This window comes from Clupea harengus, chromosome 12 (assembly GCF_900700415.2).
Source record: "Clupea harengus chromosome 12, Ch_v2.0.2, whole genome shotgun sequence".
Lineage (NCBI taxonomy): Eukaryota > Metazoa > Chordata > Actinopteri > Clupeiformes > Clupeidae > Clupea > Clupea harengus.
In genome coordinates, this window is record NC_045163.1 from 2,218,639 (window position 1) to 2,246,189 (window position 27,551).

General features: G+C 43.8%; 1 protein-coding gene across 18 annotated transcripts in view; it reads right to left on the reverse strand.

Annotated features, from left to right (window-relative positions):
* The window catches only part of nedd4l (NEDD4 like E3 ubiquitin protein ligase), a 67,550-nt gene that overhangs the window by 21,143 nt on the left and 18,856 nt on the right, over positions 1-27,551 (reverse strand). The window contains exons 3-16 of one of the 18 annotated variants that reach the window (XM_031577733.2): positions 25,949-26,030; positions 23,720-23,758; positions 21,972-22,025; positions 11,982-12,032; positions 11,357-11,407; positions 8,782-8,855; positions 8,165-8,267; positions 6,509-6,663; positions 5,996-6,131; positions 5,680-5,847; positions 5,276-5,356; positions 3,135-3,194; positions 1,521-1,658; positions 411-569 (exon numbers count right to left, since the gene is read on the reverse strand). In XM_031577733.2, coding sequence (XP_031433593.1) covers positions 411-569; positions 1,521-1,658; positions 3,135-3,194; positions 5,276-5,356; positions 5,680-5,847; positions 5,996-6,131; positions 6,509-6,663; positions 8,165-8,267; positions 8,782-8,855; positions 11,357-11,407; positions 11,982-12,032; positions 21,972-22,025; positions 23,720-23,758; positions 25,949-26,030 — 1,351 coding nt within the window. Of the gene's footprint in view, positions 1-410; positions 570-1,520; positions 1,659-3,134; positions 3,195-5,275; positions 5,357-5,679; positions 5,848-5,995; positions 6,132-6,508; positions 6,664-8,164; positions 8,268-8,781; positions 8,856-11,356; positions 11,408-11,981; positions 12,033-16,338; positions 17,738-21,971; positions 22,026-23,719; positions 23,759-25,948; positions 26,031-27,551 lie in introns of those variants that run through there. The other 17 variants (XM_042709469.1, XM_031577734.2, XM_031577735.2 and 14 more) reach the window with 17 other exon arrangements.

Here is a 27,551-nt window from a genome sequence, read left to right on the forward strand (position 1 = left end):
GAAAGACATTTTTGATGACAGTGGAACTACAGGTAAGTAGTAGTGGTACTCAAAGTGGCCTCCAATGACAAAGTAGAGATAAGACACACACAAACATAGTGAATGGACTCTACAGAGGGAGAAATAGAGATGAGGACACTGGGACTGTTACAAGGGAAGAAAAACAGGACACGACACAACAGCAGAATGGCAGAACCTGATGTGAGCAGAAGGAAACAGGGAGAGAAGGCATGACAAGATCAGTTAGATGAGAGATGGGAAACGGAGGAGGAGGAGGAGGGGGAGACTGCCCTCACCTCCAGTGGAGTGGAGAGGGTGACGGTGGGGGAGATGGGGGGGTAGAGTGACGAAGGAACGGGGAGGATGAGGAGGAGGAGGAGGAGGAGGAGGAGGGGAGAGACTGCCCTCACCTCCAGTGGAGTGGAGAGGGTGACGGTGGGGGAGCTGAGACTCCGGGGCCGGCGCATCTGGGGCTCGCTCAGGTGGCCCCCACTGGCCCCGCCCGGGGAGGGGGTGGCGCCCCCGCTGGTCCCGGCTCCAGCCGAGCTGCTGGCACCGTCTTCTGTGTTCTGGCAGAGGGAGAGGGAGCCGTTAAAGAGAAGCACTTCACCGCATGCGGCAGCAGCTCTTCTGCAGGAGGCGCTAATGAGAGCGAAGGCCAGAGCAGACGAGAGAGAGGAACACTCGCCAGACAGGCAGGAAACGCCTCTCTGAGGGACAAGACATGAGGGTGAAGGGAAGGTAGGCTGAAGAACTATAGATTGCTAAATCTGTTCATATCGAACAATTTAAAGGTCTACTGTGTAACTCTCGTGAAAATACATAAAGCTTCCTTTACATATATGTGTTCGCACCAACTTTTCTGCCCTGATCAAATATCTGCCAAGGGAAATCTATGCAATCATTGGAGAGCCATTTCAATCTGACTAGAAGCGCCTGGATACTAGATATGGTTAAGTAAGCAGATACTCATACTCAAGTCTATCTAGCCTTCCCTATATAACCAGACACTACATAAGGCATGTAGTGGGTGAAGAGAGGGCAAAAGGATTACAAAGGGCACAGAACAGGCATTCTTTGAAAATGGCAATACTGCAGAGAGGAGGACCAACTGGAATGGTCCCCTAGAAGAGAGCTTGGAGAGAAATGACACTGTCAGAGGGAGGGAAGGAAGGAAGCTAAGCCCCACACTGTACCAGAGAATGAGCTTATTCTCTCCAGTGGAATTGGATTCATTTTTTAGGGTTGATTCATTTCAAACTTTTTGGAAAATCATGAAAACAGAAACTGTGACTGTTTTAAACAATGGGGACAACAGAAAGTCAGTCATTCTCCTGACAGTGAAGGGCTGCTTTCAGTGCCTAAAATAAGACATTGACAGACACACTTAGAGAGAGGAGAAGAGAACAAGGAAGGGGAAATGATCCAATGTGAAATGCAGTCCCAAAACATCAATGGGTTGGGTTAGCCTGGGCCTGGTCTGAGAGGCCTGTGACCTGTGACCTGGTTGGCGGGTATACCTGCGCGATCGGCCGGGTCCAGGTGGTGCTGCGGATGTTGTGGTTGACATAGTACATGCGTCCCTTGCCGTCCTTCCGCTCCTCCCAGCCAGGGGGCAGGCCTGGGGTGGTCAGCGCATAGGCCGCTGATGATGGAGGCTGGGCCAGCAAGAGGCAAGTGGCACGTTAGATTAGCGCAGAAGCAAGCACACAACACAGCCATACAGGCATGACCAAGAAGGCCCGCTCATTAGGAAGAACAGTGGAGGGGAAAGGGACAACACGTTCTCCAATATGTCTACTTATGCCCAAGCTTATCATTAAAGAGACATGATGTTATGAGTAATATGCTTAAACTTGGGGAAGAAAATGGGTCCAGTTTCACTCTACAAATCACCAAATGCATGCAGTTCATTCCAAGAAGCATCAAATAAAAGTTGTTTTTCAGAAGAATGACTGTAAAACATTTGAAGTGTACACAGGTTCAATTGTGCATTTCTTTTGTGAAATTCCAAAACTAGCATGTCTCCTTCCAGGGCGGACACACTAATTCTGTCACATAATGCATAAGCAGCCATCTCATGTCAATCTAATACCACATCCAATCAGAGAGGAACAGTTGGGTTCAGGCTAAAACCATCTGGGTTCCGCAGCTGTGTGGCCTTCTTACAAACCTGGTGGAATAGTTCTCAAAAAACTCTCGCCTCAGAATAAGTAAAACATTTTCGACATGGACCTGTAAAAGTAAATGAGTTTCCTGTGTATGAGGTTCAGTGCCAATGTGGTTAATGACTAGAGGGATGCAAGATAAAATAACTCTTGAAATGACACGAAAACATAAAAAAATAAACAAAAGCAAAAAGATTTAAAGGAATGCAGGTACCGACACAAGTGAGCAACAACTGTAACGTAAAAATAAAATAAAATGGTGTACTTCACACTTGTGAACAGGATGCCCAATGATCTGTAACGTGTACAAAAGACAATCATGCACAACTGCTCTGAAGCCAAACACACAACCTCACTCCTAGGGGACAAAGTGACATCCACAGGTGGCCACTAGAGCCACACACTACTTCATAAATGCAGGGGTTGAGCAGGGCTGTCAGGAACAGGGGGGGGGGGGGTCACCACTGATGTTACCTTTATCTTTAATGTACGCCTCAACCTGGAACTCCCTTTCACGCGGGATTTATAGTATGAAAATAAAACGGACTGTGGAGAAAGGAAGGCATGTCACAGTCATGTCAACAACAAAAAAGAAGAAAAAAAAAGAAAAGAAAAAAAGATGAGCACTGGAAGTTTGTAGTGGTGGACACTGGTCAGGGATGTGTGCAAGAAGAATGAAGTGTGTTGTGGTGGACACTGGTCAGGGATGTGTGCAAGAAGAATGAAGTGTGTTGTGGTGGACACTGGTCAGGGATGTGTGCAAGAAGAATGAAGTGTGTTGTGGTGGACACTGGTCAGGGATGTGTGCAAGAAGAATGAAGTGTGTTGTGGTGGACACTGGTCAGGGATGTGTGCAAGAAGAATGAAGTGTGTTGTGGTGGACACTGGTCAGGGATGTGTGCAAGAAGAATGAAGTGTGTTGTGGTGGACACTGGTCAGGGGTGTGTGCAAGAAGACTGATATTACCATGGGCTCCTCAACGCCTGTGACAGTTTGAGCTCTGCTTCGTCTGGCCTGGGCGCTCTGCTGGCAGACAACAGCTGGTTTAAGAATGGGACCAAAGGGGTTGGGGGATGGAACGCACAAGAGGCAAGGGGGCTGGAGAATGGGGCTATGATTATAACCTGGGGTAGTGATTGGAAAAGTGTGAGGTGAGGGTCCAAGGTTTGAGAAAAAACTGAGGGGCATCTTGCCAAGCTGATTTCCCATACAGAGCTTAAGCCAAGACTGAGTGTGATTTCGAAGAAGAAGAAAAAAAAAAAAAGAGGAAAAAAAAACAAACAAAAAAAAACAACTAAAAAACCCACACCAATCATTTAAGGACAAGGCTTAAATCACTGTCTGTGAAACTATCCCCCACAGTTTTTAGATTAGGCTTGAAATGAAGTGTGTAGTGAGGACAGGGGGGGGATTTGAGAGCGCGGGATGTTGATTGGTGGAGGGGATGTGAGGGAGGCCAAACAGGACGGTGCAGCGAGGCGCACATGGGCACACCGTGAGGAAAGGAAAGACTTGCCCGGAGAGACAAGCTGGTGAGACTCCAGAGCCCATGAATCATGAGATGATTACATTCGATTGGAAAGCTGCTCTGATTATGCAGCAGCAACAGAAGCAGCGCGGCATGGAAAGGTCATTACGGATGATTATGCAGGCCAAAGAGGTTAACTGGAGAGGTTTGGAGTGACAGGAAGACAATTGGCACAGTAATTGGCACAGTCTTGCTCAGATTTCATTCTCCTCCTTATAGTAAGACACTGTAATTGCATTGTAATTGAATCACTTATCTTCTCATACCATTCTCACGCACACACACACACATCAAAGGCTGGAATTACAGCCAAATTGTTTATACTAAGACCATTTGCTTTCTCAAGAGTATGATTTTAAGTCACTTCCCCACTATGACACATCAATAGCAAACCGTGTGTCATCACAGGCACAAGCGCGCACACACACACACACACACACACGCACAAGCGCGTATAAACACACACACACACAGTGACAAACTGTTCTGCTCTGCTAATGCCACCCACTCTGTAAATATCAATGAGGTACGGCAAGACTATGACAAATCAATCATTTGTGCTTCCAAGAAGCCCTTAGGCCAATTTTCATCCCACAGCTTTAGCACTCCAGCTTTCAGAGCTCCTCAGAATGGTCAGCGACACCAGCTAGAAAAACCTGTTTGTGGGGAACTGAGGTTTTTTCCTTATTCATATTATGTAGTAACTAAGGCCTGAAAGAGCTGAACACAACTAAAAAACTTCTTAGGGATTTCCAAGATGAACAACAAAATGATTTTCCAAATAGGTAATCCTTCAGTTCAGCTACTGCTCTAAGTCTATTGGCATATCCGAGAGTAATGTTGTACTCTTAGATGAAATATAGATGCATATTGCTGGTTATACCTCAGAAATGATCCTGTGGCAAGAGTGCCTACTTCCTGTGACACATCCTCGCACTGTCTGTGAGTCTGTGAAGCCTGCTTTCTCGCTCAAGTCAGGTGACCAGTGAAGTGTGGCCAAGTGAGTCATGGCTGGCTGCCTTCCAGTGTGACAGGTCTGCAGCGTCTGCTACCATTCCCAGCCCTTTCCCACTGGGCTCTGGATCTCTCAGCACTCTGCTACCGCTAACGCTACCGCTAACTCAAGCATCAGCTCCCCTAACCAAGGCTGCACCCTCGGCTCACTTACTCATTACTAAAAATGATCTTAAATGAGACGCTTACCAACCACCACTTCAACCGACTCCCACTCCTGAATCTATTGCAATCAGTTAATACTTCCTAATGATTAATAATACTACTTATTATAAGAATACTTTAAACTATTTTTGGTGCTATGGTTAATAAGTTGTTTTATAAAAGCATGGTTGTATATTTTTGTAATGTCCCTGAATGGAATATGTGTAAATGGGTAATGATTTGAGACTTGAGGTCAATAGGACGCTTGTAACTCTTAAGGTCTGTCTATATTAGCAGTCTGTTCTACTGAGTCCACCAGTGAATCATGAAGAGCGGAGGGCACCGTGGGGACAGGAGAGGGGGAGAAAGGAGAGGAGAGGAGAGGAGAGCAGGAGAAAAAGGGGAGAGCAGAAAGGCATACCATTGGAGGGGGTGGCTGGACCTGCTCACTAACGCCATCAGTCATACTGGAGGAACGCAGTCTGGAGGAGAGATGGCTCTGCTGGAGACAGCATGGGGGAGGGAGGAGTGGAGAAGACAGACATAGAAGGACACACATTAAGAAAAGAAGCCTTATCTAACAGAGCCCTTCATTGAATGGGGCTCATTTATTATACATTTGGATTCTTTGACTAGAGGTACAACATGACTCTACCCAGGGGGAGTGATATAGTGTGTTTGAAACCACATGATCAGAGTTTCAGTTATATTAGCTACTAGTTGGAAATGTTTTCAAAGATTAAGCAAGTCCTCCCCATCTTTCTTAAGAGACATAAAAGCCGCTCGGTGTCCCAGTGTTGGTTGGGTTTCAGACATGGTGCTTACCACAGCAGAGCTGGGCCCAGGCAGCTCCCCATTAGAGTCAGGGGTGAGTGACAGGCGGAGGCTTATCTCCTCAGAGAACTCCGGTCCACCAGGCGTGGCCGAGGACGGACCTGGCAGGGATTGGCTAAGGGAGTCAACAGCGCTCTCCTCTGTGATCGTTTCCCATGTCTGTTGTTGGGGACGAGAGCAAGCATTCCTGTTATACTTTCCATCCATTTTGATATGCCATTAGCCTTTACAATGCTCAGCAACCTGCCACAAAATGGACCCGTCACACTGGCCCCTACAGGGCCGAAAGAGTGCCTCTCAGACTCACATCGTCCACGTCTCTAGGCTCCTGGTGCTCGTTCTCCAGGTCCTCACTGATGTGCCTGCGAGTGCGGAACACACGATGTGCCTCCTGGTTGATCTCCCGCAACTGGTTATCATTCTCTGTCTCCGACACCACATCCCTACAACGAAGAAAGGAGAAACTCACCCACTGTTCAAAGTCAAAGTCAGCAGGATCTGCTTGCTGGATTCGTCGGGGTATACTTTATCGACTGAGAGCAGGAGGCACAGTGAGTATGTGTGTGTGATTTGTGTGTGTATATACACAGTATTAGGCCTCTTCCACAGTGAGTATGTGTGTGTGTGTGATTTGTTTGTGTACACACACAGTATTAGGCCTCTTCCACTGTGAGTATGTGTGTGTGATTTGTGTGTGTACATACACAGTATTAGGCCTCTTCCACTGTGAGTATGTGTGTGTGTGATTTGTGTGTGTACATACACAGTATTAGGCCTCTTCCACTGTGAGTATGTGTGTGTGATTTGTGTGTGTACATACACAGTATTAGGCCTCTTCCACTGTGTGGTGCGGTTGTTGTGATTGACAAAGTAGGTGCGGCCCAGGTTGTCGACCTTCTCTTCCCATCCAGGGGGTAGTGGGGGCAGAAGCTGCTGGGGACGCTGGGTGCCTGGGTCAGTCGAGTCTTCCCAACCCTGAGAGACGGTGAGAGGGAGGGAGGAGGACACAGAGAGAGACAGAAGCGCATGAGTAAGAGGGGTCAGGTAAGGAGAGCAATATGGTGTGTGTGTGTGTGTGTGTGTGTGTGTGTGTGTGTGTGTGTGTGTGTGTGTGAGTGTGTGAGTGTGTGAGAGGGGTGTCAGGTAAGGAGAGCAATATGGTAAGTGTGTGAATGTATGTGTGTGTGTGTGTGTGTGTGTGTGTGTGTGTGTGTGTGTGTGTGTGTGTGTGTGTGTGTGTGTGTGTGAGGGGTGTCAGGTAAGGAGAGCAATATGGTAAGTGTGTGAATGTGTGTGTGTGTGTGTGTGTGTGTGTGTGTGTGTGTGTGTGTGTGTGTGTGTGTGTAAGAGGGTGGTCAGGTAAGGAAAGCAATATGGTAAGTGTGTGAGTGTGTGTGTGTGTGTGTGTAAGAGGGTGGTCAGGTAAGGAAAGCAATATGGTAAGTGTGTGTGTGTGTGTGTGTGTGTGTGTGTGTGTGTGTGTGTGTGTGTGTGTGTGTGTGTGTGTGTGTGTGTGTGTGTGTGTGTGTGTGTGTGTGTGTGTGTGTGTGTGTGTGTGTGTGTGTGTGTGTGTGTAAGAGGGTGGTCAGGTAAGGAAAGCAATATGGTAAGTGTGTGAGTGGTGGTACATCAAGGAGTGAGTGAGTCAGTAAGAGAGGGAGGGAGGGGGAATATCTGGATGCCAGGACCAGCATGGTTTCATGTCCGAGTGAGCACAAATTGGGGAGACAGCGGGGCATTTGAATTCTCACAGTCAGCAAGATGAGAGCAGAGCTGGAAACACTACAAGAGAAATGCAGCTTCAAGATATCAGACATCTTTAACAGCTCACTACATTTTCTCCAGCTGCATACGGGCAGACAGACACAGACACAGACACAGACACAAGGACTTTCCCAAAGATCACATTTCTCCGGAAAATTAGGGGAAGTAGGTAAATGGTCTTTCCAGACAGTGCTTCTCTCTCTTTCTCCCCCTGTGTGTGTGTGTGTGTGTGTGTGTGTGTGTGTGTGTGTGTGTGTGTGTGTGTGTGTGTGTGTGTGTGTGTGTGTCTGTGTGTGTGTGTGTGTGTCTGTGTGTGTGTGTGTGTGTGTGTGTGTGTGTGTGTCTGTGTGTGTGTGTGTGTGTGTTTGTGTGTGAGAGTGTGTGCGTGTGTGTGAAAGAGAGGGATAAGGTGAAAGAGAGAGAGAGAGTGTGTGCGTGCGTGTGAGTGAGGGTGAGTGTGTGTGTGTGTGTGAAAGAGAGGGATAAGGTGAAAGAGAGAGAGAGAGAGAGAGAGAGAGAGAGAGAGAGAGAGAGAGTGAGTGTCTGTGTGTGTGTGTGTGTGTGTGTAGGAGAGATTTTAGAAGGGGAGGGCAGTAGCAGACCTCAGAGAGCTAATCTATGAAGAGAAATGTAAAATGTAGAGACAACATGAAAAAGACAGGCAGCGAGTAGAGAAGTCCTCCGTTGGCACTCAGTGAAGGTCATGCTGTACCTCTGCCTCCTCCCTCATCTCAGCGGTGTCTTCTTCCTGCGCTCCATTCTTGGGCAGATAGGCCATCTTCAGACGGAGGTACCCTTTCACCCGGGACTTGTGACTGCAGTATCCACACAGAACACAAAAGAGTCAACATGAATTCACATTTCATTCATTAAGACAAAATAAGTGCATACATTTAGATATTACATTCTTAGTCCTATCGTTTTCATGAAGTTCAAGAAAATGTTTTAGAATGTAAAAAGGGTCAAATTAAGAAAGATATAAGAATTGGAAAATATATAATAATGCATTTACTTTTGGTAAAAACCAAACCAACCAGTAAAAAACGTAATCTAGATGGCTGCACAGACACTTGTGCTAAATCTACATACAAATGTAGGCTGATGAAGACAAATGTAAAATATTACTTTTATGACCAATTTTATGTAAGGATTCATACATGGTTCAGCACTAGCTACTTCTTAGGCTGAATGTCTATTAATCACCATAAGCTCACTAAGCAGTGAGGGGAACAGGCCTAAATGATCATTTTACAAACGTGGCCTTGCCTATCATATTGTTTTACTGTGCTAAAACTACAAACAATTCACTTTGAATCTCTTCCTGCTTACATAAGCACTGACCTTCGAGGACGCAAAAGGAAGTCTTTAAATGTGTATGGCCGCTCCATTGCCGGGTCCTCTGTCTGCAAAACATTAACTTCTTAATTCACTTCAGATTCTTCAGCATTAAAAGTCCAACAAATATTCAAATACCCACAGTATGAAAGCTAAATCACAACCAACTGGTAGAGGGGTGGTGGGTCACTGGATATTATCCAGTGAGTTGTTACACAACAGCCCTCTCCTGTTACATATTTAACAGCCCGCAGGTTGTACAGTCATGGCAAAGGAGGACCTGTCATTAGTGGCTTCTGAGGAATCAGAGGACTTTGTGCTCTGCCAGAGTAGGGACAATAACATGCATTGGTCTGAGAAGCTACAAAAAGAGATGAATGTGCTCTAAATGTTTAGCGTTAGTGTGTGTAAGTGCATAGTATCTTGATATTACCCATTATTTCAGATTCCAAATGCTTGTCATTGTTTTTGACCACATATCTAAGATTTGACTTTGTAAAGCAAGTTAATGTAAGTGTTTTTTTTTTTTAACTGATCATTTATAGTTGAATGTGAACAAACTAATCTCAATAGAAGAGGGACTCAATCTCAGTTGCCAATGTCTAAGGATCTAAGGATCATAAAGACTAGTTGAATCAATATGAATTGTTTTGATTTGAAGTAGAAACAGTTAACAACTTTGCTTAAAGCACCCACCTTTTTGCAGAGTTAAACCGTTTAAGGTATGTTTTTGTAGGTAGCTATTTTTCATAACATCATCAAATTCATTTTGATGGTTGTGAAGGAGAGATTTAATTTCACTAGTCACCCAGACTATTCATTGTGTAGTTTTGTGCTGTAGGTCGGAAACCCGCGAAAATGTAAGAATGTAAAGACGCTGCCAATCAGCTAGAAAGTTAGCTAGCTTTCAAAAGTGTAGGGCTGTAATGAACGATTATTTTGATCATCGATTAATCTGTGGATTATGTTTTCGATAAATCTATCAGTTGAAGTACTTTGAAAATGAAATATTTTATAATTTTTATATTTCAAGATTTGTACACTTACCATGCTTTTTACATTAAACAGAAGTTATAATAAACAAAGCCATGAAACATTTTATTCAATACATTACTACATATTTTCTTTTTAGCGTATTGTATTGTTGTGTTGTCATATGTTGTCCCTTGTGGCACCAACAGGAGCAGCGCTACACATTTTGTTGTATGCAGATACAATGACAATAAAGGCTTTTCATTTAATTTCATTGATGCATTTGTAGTAGCTTTAAAAATAGTTTCTCTATGCTGTGCACTTCTGCTGACTGCCTGGGGTGAAATTTCATGTTTCATAAACATTCATGACAAAACGTCATGGTCGTTACTTAGTTGGTGTTGACGTGGCTAACATTTCCTTAGAAATACCATTTTAAAGGCCAGCCTAAGTGTGAATCCCTCCTGCTTTAGACCTAGCATTAGCATCTCATCTGATCTGTCATCTGTCAAAGTGTTAAGCCAAGTTTGGGTCCAGTGCTGTGGGCTTGTGGAAGTGCATATAGCCACACCGCTGCTGACAACAATCCTCAGTGGAATCGGTGACACTTCGGTGTTAAGCATAGGGAACAATAAAACAAACAATCCAACCGAGTTTGATGTCAATGCACCACTTATTTGGAAGAGAAGAATAGCATAATGTATTCTAGTGGCTTTAACATCACACGATTCAGCGTGTCTAACACGACGAAACTTCCTATCACTAATTATCTACATATGCATTTGCTGCAGGCATAGAAACATCAGTAGAAAAGATAGATAGATAGATAGATGGATACTTTATTAATCCTGAAGGAAATTTAGGAAATTCAAAACGCAACATCTTTTAAAATGTTCTAATCAGTGTTTGAACCATTGGCAAGCAGTGACTATCACTGTCAAGATGGATGTCCATTTTGCTAGTCTGTGTCAATTATAATTGTCTGCATAGTCTGTTATTAACACCAACATAGCGAATTAGTAACAAAAAAATATATGGATACGGTCACCAAGTTGAATTTCATCCTTTCAGTGAAAATTCCCTAATTTTAGAAAGTCATGCAAGCAGCTGCATTGCATTGCCATTCGTACTTAATTTGATTTTGAACTTAAGTTAACAAAGTCTCCTTCCCCAGAGCCGACATGTTTCCTTTTCAAACGCCTGCATATGTACTCCCGTGCTGGTGCATCAACTCTGCATCGTTGCAATGCAGTTGACGACCCTCTTAGCAGAGGTCAGGGTTTGTATTGTATTGTGGCTGTTTTAGGGAGGGAGAGCGCAAATGTTCCTGCGAGTCTGATTGCCGGCGGGGCTCAAGGGAGCCCTGTCTACGACCTGCCCCTCTGTTTACATTCCACTTGGCCTTCTTTCCACTCCGTACAGGGAGGTGCTCCCTGCATAAGGGACACCTAATTACAAACAACTGCCTACCCGACACCATGAGGATGATCCCTAAAGCTCTCCATCATATTGTCTCACTCCCTGGTTGTAGCTTCTTACAGCTGACATAAAAAAGCAAATATCCACACAATACAGAAGAGAACAAATGTGTACTCACCGGCAAATGATTAAGAGGCACATCAACTTGTCCGAGAAAGTCATCTCTTGTCTGCAAAAAGTAAAAGATTAAAAGAGACAGACAGATTTTTGATAAAGAGAAGATGAGAATGGAGAAAGAAAGAGGCAGAGAGAGAGAGAGAGAGAGAGAGAGAGAGAGAGAGAGAGAGAGAGAGAGGTCAATATGTGAAGCGCTATCCAAATGTTTGGCTGCCAGTTAGTGGAATGGCTGAGTGCCAGGATGGCTCATAGGGGAAAACCACAATGATGAGGGGAATTATACACCTGTGTGACCCAGCGGAGGAATGTGTGTAATCAGCAGGATGCACAGAGAGAGAGAAACAGTGAGACAGAGACAGAAGTGGAAGAGAGTGAGGAGAGAGAGAGAGAGAGAGAGACCTGCAGGGTAATGGACAGCCAGGAGCAGCTTGTGCACCGAGAGGTAATGCTTCAGCAGGGAGGGAAACCCAGAGAGGACCAGAGGGGCTCAGAGAGGGGCAGAACCAGGGGTGGAGCTTTAGATCAGGTGATCCCCCATTTGTTAAGCCACCCACATCTGAACCAAAACGGTGAGACTGACAGGTGTGACTGACAAATGACTGAACCACTCGAAAGGAGTGGATTACCTGTCTGGGGTTGACATGCCCATTCTTGGAGCGATCGAGACCAAAGTGTGCCTGCATGTGGAACAAACTGGTTTAAGGAGAGCAAGGGCCAGCACACACAGCCACATCACACGCCTTCATGGACTTACAAGACAGGTGTAAATGGGCCGCTCAGCAAGAAGTCTCAACCAATATCCAATGAGGTGCATTCAGTAGAACCCCTTTGAGCTCAAACGATAGAGGCAGTGTGTCATCACAATATAACATCATAGCTATGGTCTGACCACAAGCAGGAGCAGGAGTGCCGGAAATTATCATAGGCATGATGTTCTTAGCAATAACAACAAAAATGTGGTTTTAAATAGATTTTATCTACAAACTCAAAAAGGAGACCAAGAAGCTTCCAAATATTTGTTGAAAAATTGACTGAAATGTTCAGCACAAATGTGAAAAAAGAAACAAAAACACAAACTCCTACACAGGCAGACAGTATAATAAAATGGGTACGTTTGCACATTTGCTTCTCAAAATAAATACATTTACAAAATAATTAAAATAACACTTGCATTTAAGGACAAAAAATGAAAGCTCAAAACTTCACTTAAAACTGGTTCTTATTCAAGACTGTGACCCAACCTAACCTAAGGCCAATGCAAAAGAGGAGTCCTAGAGATCATCAGGAAAGCAACAAGCAGTAGACCTAGAACAAAACCTACCAGAGCTAACCAGTCATGTTTATTCTAGAAGTCACTAGAAACTTCCAGTATGTGACTATGCTGACTCAGGAGCCTACAGATCCATTGCACAAAAGAAAGTTCCAGACTCTCTCTCGCAGTACCCACATATGCATGACTAACACTTAGCACAGTAGCCCTGTTTTCTCTTCCAGTTTACACCCAAGACATTCAGAAATAAAAGGTTATATGAGTCAGTCAGTCCATAATAGCGAGTGCACTGTGGGTCACAAATTCTTCAGAAGCACCAACACTATACTGAACAACACTGACACTGTGTAAAGGACAGAAGAAGCAAGAGAGATGTGGGGTATTTACGGAATAATTTTAACAAACAATGAAGCCTTTTGATATCTCCTTAAACATACGGTTATCCTTATCTAAACGTAACCTGTAGCCTCATTTCATAGGGTCACGGTTGATATGCAGCTGTCTATATTACACAGACACAGAGTCTATGGGGATTAAGGGGGAATCAGTGGGAAGGAGTAAGAAACAAGGAAAACTGGGGAGAATAGCTCAAAGGGGTAAGAAGACACGGGTCAGACTCTCCAAATGGAGGAAGCTGGCTGTTTTTTTAGCCATTTCGTTGTGAAATCTAAGAGCTCTGTCCACATAATCCCTGGGGAACACGCAGAGGAAAAGGTTATGTTATAATGCCACATAACCCCAGTATCACTGAAAAGGTTATGTTATAATGCCACATAACCCCAGTATCACTGAAAAGGTTATGTTATAATGCCACATAACCCCAGTATCACTGAAAAGGTTAAGTTATAATGCCACATAACCCCATTATCACTGCCCAGAGTGTTATAATGCCACATAACCCCAGTATCACTGCCAGTTTCCTGCACCAATGTCAACAGATGGACATCATCTAAAGTAAGCAGGAGACCCCCCTGTACATATTGTCTGTACATGCAGTGGTGGCTGGTGCCCTAACAGCAAAATTCATAAACCAATGTTATCTGTGTCGGTAGCCAACTCAACAAAATTAGCATGAAGCAGTAAAATCTAGTTTGAGTTAGCTAGCTAGCATTGTATTCTCATAATGTAAGCTAGGTAGCCAGCTAGTCACTAAATACTACTCTACCTGACAGTTAACTTGCAAACCAAATGTAGCTCACCAAACTCTTTGTAAGTCTTCATAAAAAGTTTTATTGAAGTCATCAAAGTAAATGTGAAAAACACACATCTGACTGTGTGTTACATGCTTATCATATTCATATTGCAGTTAACCAAACTGCTGTGCTACCTCCGTATTTAACATGTATAAATCAAAGATTCTAAAAATCTTTGTATGAAATGAATGCTGCCATGTACTTGGTCCAGCCCCTTTGCGCAATCTTCAGAGATGCCGTGCGTCCAGGCATGACAAAACTCATTTATGAAAGACTACTGTCCTATCAACCTTGAGATATTTTCACCTGTACAAAATGCATTCACAACCCTCTCGCAGACTCCAAGTGAAGCCGTGCGTCAGACCGTGTCCCAAAATGATGAGTTCAAAGCCTAATGTCCAATAAACATTGATCTTTTCTACCTTTAAATGAAGTGTACTTTGAGCTGATGCTCACCATCAATGAGGTCCTATGGGCTTTGCTTCCACTGCATATTGTGGTTAAAAGAAGGCAAGTTAAGTTAAACTAACAAATAGTACGGCAGTTCTGACAGATACTGAACTTGTCTATTCTGGAAATATATTAATGTGAATCAACGGTGGTGAATGATATTGACATACTGAGTGACATTCTACTGACCAATTTCACAGATTTTTTTTTTTAAGGGGAAGCCGTACAGTCTTAAAGCAATCGCCACTGCTTTCTTGTGAATGGCAAGAACATCTGGCAAGTCCACACAAGTACATGAGCCAACTGCAGATGGCTACAAAGTAGACAGAAGCAGTAGCGCCTGACTGTACTTGTGTGGAATTCTTAAAGAAGGAAGGTGTCACTAACAGGCCAGTAATCAAGAACAAAAGGAGATTTTCATTTCTCCATCATCTTCACACGCTATAGCAAATACTCTACGAAGAAAAAATAAACAATGACAAGATTAAAATAACCTCTGATCAAGTATAATTGATCTCCTTCTTCTTCTCTCAGAGTGTGTTATCATTTCAAACTGTTGCAGGATTGCAATAACAAATCAAGCTTTAGCTTGTCATATGCTAATGCTAATGCTAATGCTATTCCCATCATATCTGCTGTTACCCCACGTCCAGGAAACAGAAGTGAGACACCGACGTAGAGGCCTGATGAGTTCTGCACATTTGAGACATCCGGATGTCTTCCTGCTCCACTTCCAGTAATCTCATTCAGACAGGTACTGGAAATAGTCAGCCATAAGCTTCTGTGGAAAACCTGAGATGGAGCTTTGAGTGACATCACCTGTTTCAGGACTCCAGAGGCAGTGGAATTTCTCACACAGTAGACTAGAACGCTGACCATCGGAAAACAAAATGTCTTCTCCATTTGAGAGGAGATTCTGCAGCAATGACACTAGGCTATATGAAGTGTCCCAGAGAAGTATACCTCACTGATAAGGTTTAGAATAGCATGCATGGCACTGCATCCATCCTATGCAGTCTACACTCCTCACATTCAGGCAATGACAGTGTTTATTCAGTACCCTTTCTGGTTAGGAGGAAACCTATTTTGACCGTGGTTGGGAGTCATAAGAGGATACTGAATAAAGAAAAAGACTGAATAAAGAGTAAATAAAATGTCCAACACCTCATTTCAAACTTGCCTGGCCTCAGCAAATGCAATAGAAAAGCAACAGGAGAGTGAAAGCTTAAGAAAAAGCCTCAGATGGAAAATAAGTTTGTGCCTTTAGAAGCTCAAGAAGTCTGCACGATGAGCTGGGTTTTTTATATACACACTGCTGTTACTGAGTTACTGATGGCTTGTTAAATTTCATATGGTCAGTTTGCCAGTACTGACATCTTAGATCTTAATCACCATGGCTGCAGCTGTCATGAGAAACCCACGCCGATCCAGGCCAAAAGTAGACAGACCACTCTGAAAACTAACAACAACAACACTTCAACAGGAGACTAAAGATAGCGCCATCTCTTTAAACGGGATTCAAAAGGGCCGAATTTCTCTCAAATACAACTGTGAAAGATCTGTATGCCTGTTTGCTGGAGCAGGAAAAGCCATTGATGTGTGTAAAAGTTCAAATGCCTGTGGCCAGCGTTCGAAGGCCTGTGTGGTTAAGCCTCACTCCTGGCCAGACCTTCCTTGCATTTTTAGTTTTCAGAATGTGGCTAACCCTTTCCTGACTTCCCCTCTACATCCCTTTACTCCTAATTGTGGCTACTTACCTTTCTACACTTAAAAAAAACATTTATAGATCGAATCAAATCAACCTAACATATTTCAGTAGCGGTGGGTGTCTAGATTACGACTGGTATCTTGTTTGGATTTCAACTGAAACATGTTTCTTCCTTTTCTACACTTAATAAGATTAGTGCTGTTAGATATAAAGGGGAGTAGTGCATTTATTTATTGATTATTTCATAGGTGATAGAAGATTTAAAAGCAGGACAGAATCGAATCACTCACTGCGTCATAAAGCAAGCCAATGGCCGAGTAACACAGGGTGGTGTTAAGGATATGTTATGTCATTAAGCATACCTGAGGTTTTATCCTGACTGGTCCATTTCTCAAACTTGTATCCTGTGCTGACATGGGACAGTGATCTGCACCCTGGCTGAAGTAGATTTTAAACTGGGGCTGTCTGAGTTTCTGCTCCTTTTGAATGTTAAATGTGCAGCCTTGAGCTCCATCCTCACTAGCATCTTCACTTTGGGTGTCCATCTGCGAGGTGCTCCCCAAAAGGTCTGGAGTGGACCCAGTCCGCCGAGGGATGGCATGGGGTTTAACTGGCTGAGAGGTGCTCCGTTCCAGGCGGATCCTGGGGTACCGTACAACACGTCCTCCCTTAGATCCAATGAAACCCAGGTTGAAAGCCTCCTTCTGAAAGTCAGAATGTCTCGGCTGGTCCTGCTGAAGCTGAAACACAAGCCTCTGAGCCCCAGAGCCACCATCCAAGTTCTGCTGGACAGACCAGTGGCATGGACCAGTCTGACTGTCCGATCCATAGGGCAGGATCCTTAGCTGCTGGACCTCTGATCCATCTGGGGAGTTTCTCTTGATGCAGAAACCTCCAATACTAATCCCAGGAGAAGTTCCGGATAAGTATCCATCCTGAATATCGCCAGGCCCCCCACAAAACACTCTCCTCTTTGGGAGAGCAGGCTCAGTATTAGGGTGCGTGTGCTCCGCACTCATCCCTCGTGGGTATTCAGGTGGGGCATTCCAGCCAGGAGCAGGCTCTGTGTAGGCGGGGGCAGGTTCGTCTGGGTATGCTGGTGGGCAGTCCTGGTAAAGCGCATCATCTGCAGGTGTGCTGGAACGCTGGAGGGATATCTGCATAGAGGAGCTCTTGGTGGGCCGTGGCTCAGGAGAACTGAGCTGTGGGATGAACATGGAGGAGCTACGCTTGAGCGAGGCGTCTCCGGCTGGCTGTGCCTCATAGAACACCCTACCCTGCCTTGGCTGCATCTGGAAAGACATGGCTCCACCGGTGCAGCGGAACCCCATCCCATCCTCAATGCTCTCGTCGTCAGGCTCCTCCAGCTCAGGGGCTGTGTTACTGCGGCCGGCGCCAAAATACAACCGCAGCCGGTGGGACATTCTCTCGTCCTTCTGCCGTCTGAGCCAGCCCTGGGCTGCCGATGGCTAAACTACTCAAGAGGCAAATAAATCTCCCCTCCTTCCTAACCCCCCTTTTGTGTCTATACTTCTCTCTTGTAAATTTTCCACCCACCTTCACTCAAAGAAAAGACCAAGAATGAGAGCAGCAGCAGCAGCAGCAACAGCTCACACCACAGTAACAGGAGAGGCACTGCCAGCGAGCCAAAACTTCAGAGGACTAATTCCAGAAAGAAAGAGAGAGAGTGAGTGAGTGAGAGAGAGAGGAGGGGCAGCATTAGAGGAAGGGAGAGAGGAGGAGAGATCCAGAAAGAGAAGGGAAAAATAAAAAGAGACTCCCATCGGCCAAACTGTTAAGACTGCGCGCCCGATAGCGACAGACAGCAGAAATAGCCGGAGTGACAAGCAGCATTCCATAAATGATTGGATAAGGCCAGCCTTCGCTCTGCATGGGGAGGTAAGGGTAGGGCACTCAGAGTCATGTGACACAGATGACACCCACTTAGGTCCTGGATACTACACCCCCATCACCCCCCACACCACAACCCTCTCTCAGCTGCTTCAAACCCATCAGAGGAAACTGGGCCCGGGGGGGGGGGAGGGGCAGAGGGGCAGAGAGGGAGAGCTGGATACACAGAAAGAGTGAACACAAGCTCAACTGAGTAACATACAGTCATACATAGTCCAAGTATCATTAATTATGTATGTGAACATACATCCCCAACATTAGAACCTTAGATCAAGACTAATCTGAGAGAAATGCACTGTTTTAAAAGGGCCGTCCTCTCTGAAGGGCGGCCAGGAGGGACCTGAAAGCCATCATCTGCACAGGCAACATAACTTCAAGTCACAGAGCTCACGCCAGCCCTCATTCCCCCGCTCTCCTTCCAACCCGCCTCACTCTTCCCCCTCCCCGAAGAGTCTGTTTTTATAAACATACTTCAGCTTTACTCACTCCTGACAGGCCAGGTGGTCTTGGGAAAGCCACCCTGCTCACTGTGCTGTTGGTACTGAGAGGAACTTAATTCCCAGTACAGAATGTATGATTACAGGAATTACTATGGACATCAACAAAACTACTGATCAACTTCTGAATATGTCTAACTAATAATGAGTTCTAAGTTGAGCTTAAGTATAAGTTGAGTTACGTTGAGCGTAAGAAATAACTTGGACTAAAATGAACTAATCATCAGACAAGGACAACTGCTGGAGCATTACACAGTAAGCATCCATAAAAGCCCCCCAAATCACAGGTCTGAGGTCTGAGGCTGCCACTGAACAAGCAGGCTATAGGGAGGATGGGAACAGATCCCGTTTGTGTGTCTGTGTGTGTGTGTGTGTGTGTGTGTGGATGTGTGTGTGTGTGTGTGTGGATGTGTGTGTGTGTGTGTGTGTGTGTGTGTGGATGTGTGTGTGTGTGTGTGTGTGTGTGGATGTGTGTGTGTGTGTGTGTGTGTGTGTGTGTGTGTGTGTGTGTGTGTGTGTGTGTGTGTGTGTGTGTAAGGATTTCTGGCCCTTTGATTCCTTGACAATGGCAAAGAGTTCACTGTGATGTAGCCCTGAGTACGTGTGCAGTGGTCATAGTGGGTGCTTTGTCCTGGCAGTGAGGGAAATGCCAGTGCCCTCAGAATTGAACGGCAACAGACTGCAGTCCTTGTCTTATGACGCATAGGGTAAGAGGTTGTGTGTATAGACGTGTGTGTATGTGTGTGTGTGTGTGTAAGGGAAGAAGGGGTGCATGTGTGTGTGTGCGAGAGAGAGAGAGAGAGAGAGAGAGAGAGAGAGAGAGAGAGAGAGAGAGAGAGAGTGAGGGAGAGACTGCAAGGCTTTAAGACTAATGTGTCATTCCCACTCACACCGAAAGCCAGGCCATTTTACCATCATGGTGTGGTGTGGGGATGGAAGCTAAATGGTTAAGTGGAATCGTTAATCTATCCCCTGGCAGACTAGTGACATTGATGATAATCTTCTGACATGGCTCGAGTGGGGATTGGAACCATTGGATTAACATGTTCAAGACGGGCAAGGGGGAGGGGGTGGGGGACTCCCCCTTTATTCATTACATTGATATCAGAGTAAGCCCTTGCCCCATTGATGCCCTTCTTGGTGAGACGATTTTGAGGACTTTAACGGTTTCTTCAGGCTATGCAGGCTATCCAGGTTGCTATAGTTGCCGAGTTGCTATGCTAACAATCATAGTCCGATTTGATAGTTATGTAGCTGACGTTACAGTCTTCTCAATATAAAATTGAAATAGGAAATGGCAGAAACTCTCTGGGTGCCCTATGCAGCTTTTCTGCTTGGCCTCCAAATACATACGTTTAATTTAACAGCTAATTAGTTCATATAAACACTCTAGCAACTGCCAACTCGTAAGATTGTTCCCTAAGCTAAAGATAGGTAGGACAGTTCATAGCTAGGTTAACTGGCAAGACACCTCAGGTTGTATATGTCTCACAGAGGCTCGTGCTCTGTAAAATACAAATTAGATACAGTCTAATGGGACGATACCCGGAACTTTACCGTTATGGAATACTAAGTGGGAATGAAAATGTGCTATCTGTCCTGTGTGTACCTGACACATTAATGGGAATATATAGGATTGTCAATAGGATAGTTTTGTGAAGGATACGGTCATGCATGTAGGGGACGGTGGTGTGGGACAGTTGTCCACTGTGTGGCGTAAGCAGATGGCGTAAGCCATGGTGGCCTCACACCAAACACAGAGCAGCATTCAGCCCGGCTGAAATACTCTGCCTTCAACAGAATGCAGGATCGCTAACCATCTCGAATGCGTGTTCACAGTATGCAACTGTATCCAGTATGTGCACATCAGGGTAACTAGTACTGCTAGTTAAAAATGGCTTTTTCCCTCCTTTTTTTTTTAAAGGGTGACAAATTGTGGTTGAAAGGGATGAACCGGACAAGTGAATACATTGTCGTCATGATGGATGTGAGGTTATAACAATCAAACAACAACAACAACTACTACTACAACAACAACAACAGGCCTACCTATTATTATAATTAATTATCTAACTTAAAAATGTAAAAATGTTTTCATTGCTGTGCCTTTAACAAAAATGTTAGGCAAATATTCTCTGTTCAGATTAGCCAGCATTTTCAAATGTGAAGTGACACACACTATATCCCCACCAGCAAAGTGAAGAAATGTACCAAAAATAGAAACAGCATACTATCTGCTAGCTTTTTGACATTTCTTGCTTCAGTTTTTGCTTTTAATCCGTAGAGCTGGTGTACAATGGAATGCTCAAACATTGTGGGTTATGGTGAACAACTTCAGATAAAGACAGAGACGTAGAGAGAGGGAAGGACCCATTTGTTGATCTGAGAGAGAGCAGGCACTAGACTCAGGCATCTCTATACACAAACATATAAGGAAGTGGCTGGAGCCCTACACAGAGAACAAGTCAGCAATGCCCTGCCAAACATTAATTGCCAACCACTCACCAGCAAAATGAAACGACTCGTGTTCCATAGCCGTGGTCTAAAACAAACATAAACATACATGCACGCAAACCAAGAACAAACATTCTATTTCTCCAGTATTCCTGAACCTTGTAGAATATTACTTAGGATTAACTATTGCACTGCCAAGACCACACATTCAGGTACGGATATTTTAGAGAGCTGTCCGTCGCTCTCGTGCGCCCACATGCTCACACATTCCATGCTAGTAAACAAGCACAACATATTAAATGTTTGCCTTCACGATGTGCAGAATGCATTCCACAGTAAGGAAGACTGTAATGCAGATTATGTAAAAAAAGATTATGAGAATATTCTATTTATTGCTAGGCCTACATATCAAATAAGATCAGAGAAGAGAATACGGGGAGGTTCACAGGTGACATTCAACAAAGGAGTCCGATGATTTTACATTATAACAATCATACCAGAAAGCCTGATATGACATGACAAAACAAACAAAAAAAAACGAAATAAAAAGCCATCTAAACGATAAGAGCTGGTAAATAGAGTATTTGTGTCCTGAGGGACAAACAGCCTTTTGAGAGGCCACGGCAGAATCAAATGACCTTTGTGTGGCAAAGGAAGTTACACCACCAGCAAGATCCAAACAAACAGGCTAGATAGGGCTTCCATTGACCTTCTATATTAAACTAAACATGAGGACAATTAGGCTATTTGCAAAAAAATAAAACTTAAGCACGGACTTAAGCCAAACGGAGTATTACCAGAGGGTATCAAATGCACCAGCAAACTGAGTCCTGCATCTAGGCTCTGGGCAAGAGGACTGCAGGACTTTAGACTTGTCTTATTGGAAGCATAAAGGAATAGATAGGATATCTGCATGAATTACACACTGAGGTTGTGAGGCCCCAGGGATTAATCTGTAGATTGAGCAGCATATGTAAACCATAAAGTAGGTCGGGTTGTCAATTCTAATACATGCATAATCAGCTGAGGCTGGAGGTAAGGCATGGCAAATTATTAGGGCTGGCCTTCCAGAATGTGCGGGAGATCAGGGCATAAAAGCAGCATGAGAATCAGGCCAAATTGCGGCCGCTTACCAGTCTGTTCTCATCAAACACCTCAAGCATCAGGCGATGATTCTGAGGGGAGACCTTGAGGGGAAGCATAGAAAGAACACTACGTCAGAGAGTATAAATTCTGGACAACATGGTGACCTACACAGACACTAAGCCAATAACTCACTAGGAATCATACAAGCACACACATGTTCACAGCCATGTACACAAACTGAAATGTGAATACACAGAGTGAATGTAGCACTGCACGATTAGGTGAAAGTCGTATTGTGATTATTGAGGACATTATTGTGATGACTTTATAATAAACAAATGGCATCATGACTGTACTTGCATGGGCAGCTAGTATCCCCTTTAACTGAACATAAGACAGGCATGTGAACTACATTGATATATTTTATATAACTGGGCAATCAAAACAATTAGTATGATATTCCCCTGTACAGAAAGGGTAGACATTACACCGCCACCAGGGTCAGAAGAACTGACTTCCCCTGAAACCCCTCCATTATTGGCCTTCCTGTGTTGTTTGCCATGGCTAACAATGGCGCTGGCCCTCAGCCTTCTCTCTGCTTGCCTTGAACACATGGATAGGCTATTAGAACACACCTGATCTATACTCAGCATTAAGGGGAACTATTCTTCCTATCCTTACATCTCAAATCACGTTAAATATGGACAGAACTGACTAAATAGATAACTGTATCAAATTACGAGTTTACTCCAACGGCAATGTACTGCCAACAAGTGTCCCTGGCATTTTTGGCCACCATGGTGATAGGGTTTATTTTAACTCTTTATAGCCATGAATTATTACAGTGTATTCCTCCTGTGAACAACGTGGCGTGAGCCATTGGTTATAAACTCAGCCTGCGTTGGTGAATGTGCCCCTTTTATGAGAATGCGCACAAACTTGAGTGAAGTCACACAGAGTCGACAGACATCTTAATTACAGTCATAGTACCGTTTAACAACAATTTAGCGAGAGTTTGTAAACCCTGAATTCCCTTGATAACCCGGAGTTAAATCTGAGCATCTGAGTTAAACTCCCTTCGTAGGACAGCCCCCTGGTCTAAACACCAGAAAGTCATGTGACCATACACTGCACATTGTTCACTGCCTAGAGACAGACTGGTCATCTCTTTATTATGGGCGTAGATAATGAACAGACTCTACACAAACAGACATGCACATGTTTTTATTTCATTAATTGCACAGGCTGACATCGCAATTGTGCTTAAATTAATCGTGCAGCACTAAGTGACAGTGAAGTCAATGAATGCAATATATTATATATAACAACCTCAAAAAACAATATATTATATATAAACACAACTTCAAAAACCAATATGTTATATATAACACAACTTCAAAAACCAATGTCAGCCCAGAGATGTACAGGTGGCTTGAAAATAATGATGAAATCCCACACCCTTGCTACAAATTCCATAGAGCATGAGATCTTCTGAAGATAGTTCCTGAAAATCACATTAATGTGAAGCATCTCATAAAAATAAAAAAAATCAGGCAATGTGCTTTATTACATGGGCGGAAGGCTAGAAATGAAGTCTAATTATTCTCCACCCATCAGCACTGCAGCGTGGATGTGACATCCCCCCAAAAACCTAGTCACTGAAAAACCCTCTGTCTGCCTTCTCTGCCATTGGCCTGAGAGTAGTCAAAGCCTGAACACACAAACCCCTCAAAAACACAAAAACATGCATTCACAGCCCGGACACAATACTGGGGAGCATATGGTAGGTACTCACTCTGAAATAGAACTCCTCATTCCATTTGGGGTTCAGGGTCTGGGGGGGGGGGGGGGGGGGGGATGCACAAAAAGAGCAAGAACTTCACATTAGACTCCACACATCAATCACTCTATTACTAAATAATAAATCATTGTATAAATAAGAGAGCATGTTCATAAAGCTGTACGTATGCCTCCTAGCCCACATCTCCACAGGTAAATAAGGAGACAAGGATTCAAATGGGATTGGTGTAAATTGAGAGTGGGGAAAAACAAGGAAAGCGAACAGAAGTAGAATAACAATCTGCACACGTCCTGTACTGATTTGCTATAAGGTAAAGGACAGAGTCATTATCCAGCATGACTGACATAATCTGACAGACCAATTAAAAAACCCAGTGAAAAGCGCACACACACACACACACACACACACACACACACAGAAGTCCGATGTTTAATGTGGTTGATACCTTTAATCAATCTGACACCTTTGTGACAAAGCCTATAAAATAGTCCAGTTATTTAAGATAAATGAAACACATCTTTAACAGAGGCCTGTCTGATTAATAAACATTCCACATGCCTGTTAAAATTGCACCTATAAAGATGCTATATAAAACTCCACTTGGGATCTTTATGCCACTCCCACTCTGAGTGCATTCAAACTGAAGCATAAAGCTGAGAACTTCTGCCGATTGCAAAAGTCATAGCCGTGTTTCTACTATCAGGCCAAATCTGGGCAAGCTAGTGCATGCCAACGCCAGCTGCGTTTCCATTGTCACTTCCGGGGCTTGCTCATTCCTCCCACCCTTGGGCCTTGAACTTGCCCTGGATGTGTTACATTGTTTAACACTAGACTTTAGCGCATAATATCTCACCTTGAACTTCCCGCTCGCATGTGAAATGGGTGGCTGCATAATGTGTACACCAAGGCGGCATGCTATGGGCGTTTTTTGGGGCACTACTGTGGGGCTATCAACACGATAGTAGAAAAGCAAATGTGTTTTATCTGTGCGGCTTGAGGCCTCAAGGCATTAGCCCCGGTTGACCTGAGGATAGCCCTAGCTCACACTGGCCCGATAGAGGAATCAAGGTTATTCACATGTGCTTGAGATCTAGGCCCCAAGTAAGTATCTGACCAACACTCCCTATAGTCACTAATTGTTTGGCCTGGTCCCTGCCTCTGTTCCAGCTAACAGGAATCTCAGATGACATTTTTTAGTTTGGTTTGGTGATCTTATACAGATCTGTCATGTTATGTTGGCTGACTAACTCATAATGACTCCACTTTAAGATCCAATCAGATCAAAGTGTGTAATCAATGTGTAGTATAAATACCTTATTTAAAAGATTTGCTTGGCAAAACCAATATTATAAATCTTTGAATTATTTTAATTAATGCTAGGATTTTTTGTAACTATCAACACACCTTGGAAAAAAAGAAGGAAAAACAAACAGGTCCAGTTATCCTTTAGGGACAAAACTGTGTGGAGACACTGGATAGAGAGGAAGGAAATAATGTCTGTGTTTGTGAGAGTGTGTGTGTCTTTTCAGTGGTTTGCTGACCAGTGCAATAACCACTGAAGACTCGTGAGACCTCTGGACACACACAGGCAAGACACAGAAAAGCTATATTTATCCTGGGCAGACCAGAACTATTTGGCTCCCTACAGTAGCAGGGAGGGCGCTGTATCACACACACACACACACACACACACACACACACACACACACACACACACACACACACCCTAAACAAAATACTTCCTTGTTCCTTATTTGAGTATTCTGGAGAAAAAAAAATGTAAAACATTTTTTGCTAAGCAAAATGAAGTAAAGCCATTAAAGACCTAAACACTCCAATGCTCAGGGCTTGCTGTCAAGAACATAAGAAACTCTTATAGTATAGTTATAGTAAAGGTATTGAGCAGACGCTTTTGTCTAAAGGGACTTACAAAACATTCAATAAAAAAGTGAAACAACTCATTCATAAAATTCATAAAACAATTTTAAGTGTCATTAAAGTAAAACCATAATGTATTACAACAATAATAATAATAATACCAAAGCTGTGATTATATACAAAATATGCCTCAAATATATCGACAGCTGTGGTGTCAAAGTGCTCCCTCTGGTGTTTGTGGCATTCAGACTCATCAGAGTGGTGATGACTAATATTAGCAATATTATCAAAAACCTTAAACATTCAAAAGGTTTGTGAAGAATTGTACAGGAAAGAGAGACTCACCTTTTTGATGGTTTTGGTCTGAACCATGGCAAGCTCTTTGTTTTCAGTTGCCACATACAAGGACAGTTTAACATAGGGGTCACTATGAAGAAAGGAAGACAGACAGACAGAAGTGTTAATATGTTACAACAAAAAGCTCCATTCTGGGTTTTTCCATATTAATTTGTTATACCTTCTGCTTACATGTAAAGCAGTACCCCCTGCAGAGCGTCTTTACAATTTAAACAGGGACAATGAGAGGGTGGAGTGAGCAGTTTGTCAGACACGCTCACAAATCTTTGCGATTGCGATAACCTGTAACGAGACACAGCATCCAGCATCCCAGATTACACTGAAGCCCTAATTTACTACAGATTTGCGAGCCGATGACGAAGATGACGATGATTACTACCTGCAAACCAGCCTCCCACCTGATATGCTAATAGTGTGCAACGTGGGCTTTGCTCAGTGATTTTCCTTGGAAGCAAATTTAGGAGCGGATTTGCATCTAGGACCAAATTAATATGAAACTAGAACAGCCCTCAGAGAGCACAAACCTCCACCAAGGCCAAATGCCCATTGAGCCCAATCCACTCCCACATTTAACAGGTTCTTCCATGGCCCATGCTCCACCCCTCCTCAAGGTTTCATGAAAATCGACCTGGTAGTTTTTAAGTAATCCTGCTGACAAAAACATAACCTCCTTGGAGGAGCTATATATGGGCGTTTGTTTTAAGGCACATTAATCACATGATATCCGAGTTTTACAAATCCGTTTTAAACCACATTCATACGTGGTTTGAAATACTATGATGTTAAGTTCTCATGTACATCACGCATACAGGAAACATGCTAGATTGGTGGCAGAGGGAGCAATTGATAAGCGGTGCAGGCAAACCGGCATTGCCATGTGGTAAATTGACAAGCTACTTTTATTTCCCTCTATGTTGAGTTGTTTCATGTCAAATTCAATATTACTTCCGGGCGCAATGTCATTACTAAAGCAACCTGAGACCGGATATGAGGATTAATGAGTAAGTAAACGCAGACCTAACTTCACCGGTGCAGAGGTGGAGGTACTGTTGCAGAATGTAGATGTGTCCGTTCTATTCCACTATGGCTATTTCCACGCGATTAAGTTTAGGGCTTATTTATTTATTCACTTACATTTGCAGTGTTCGTGTAGTGCTTTTATTTATTTTAGGACATCACGATGCCTTGTAGAATCATGACTATAAATATGAAATGTAATTGTTAATGATACAAATATTCTCGTATTTATGGAGAGACATGAAATTGGCTATCCACCGATGATCCCTATTCCACCAGACAGAGCCTGAGAGGATCTGCAGAGAAGAATGGCAGAGAATCCCCACATCCTTGTGTGGAAAGCTTGTTGTGTCACCAAAGAAGACTCAAGGTTGTAAATGCTGCCAAAGGTGCCTCGACTAAGTACTGAGTAAGTTATGTCAATGTGAGGTCGTACTTATATCGACGTGATTTCAGGAATGTGTTTTATCGTTTTACCAAGTAACTGTATAATAAGCTGGATAATGTATACTCCGCTGGTCAGTATTGGAAAATAAATCCCTTCAATCCCACATTCATGTGTATGCATGCACCA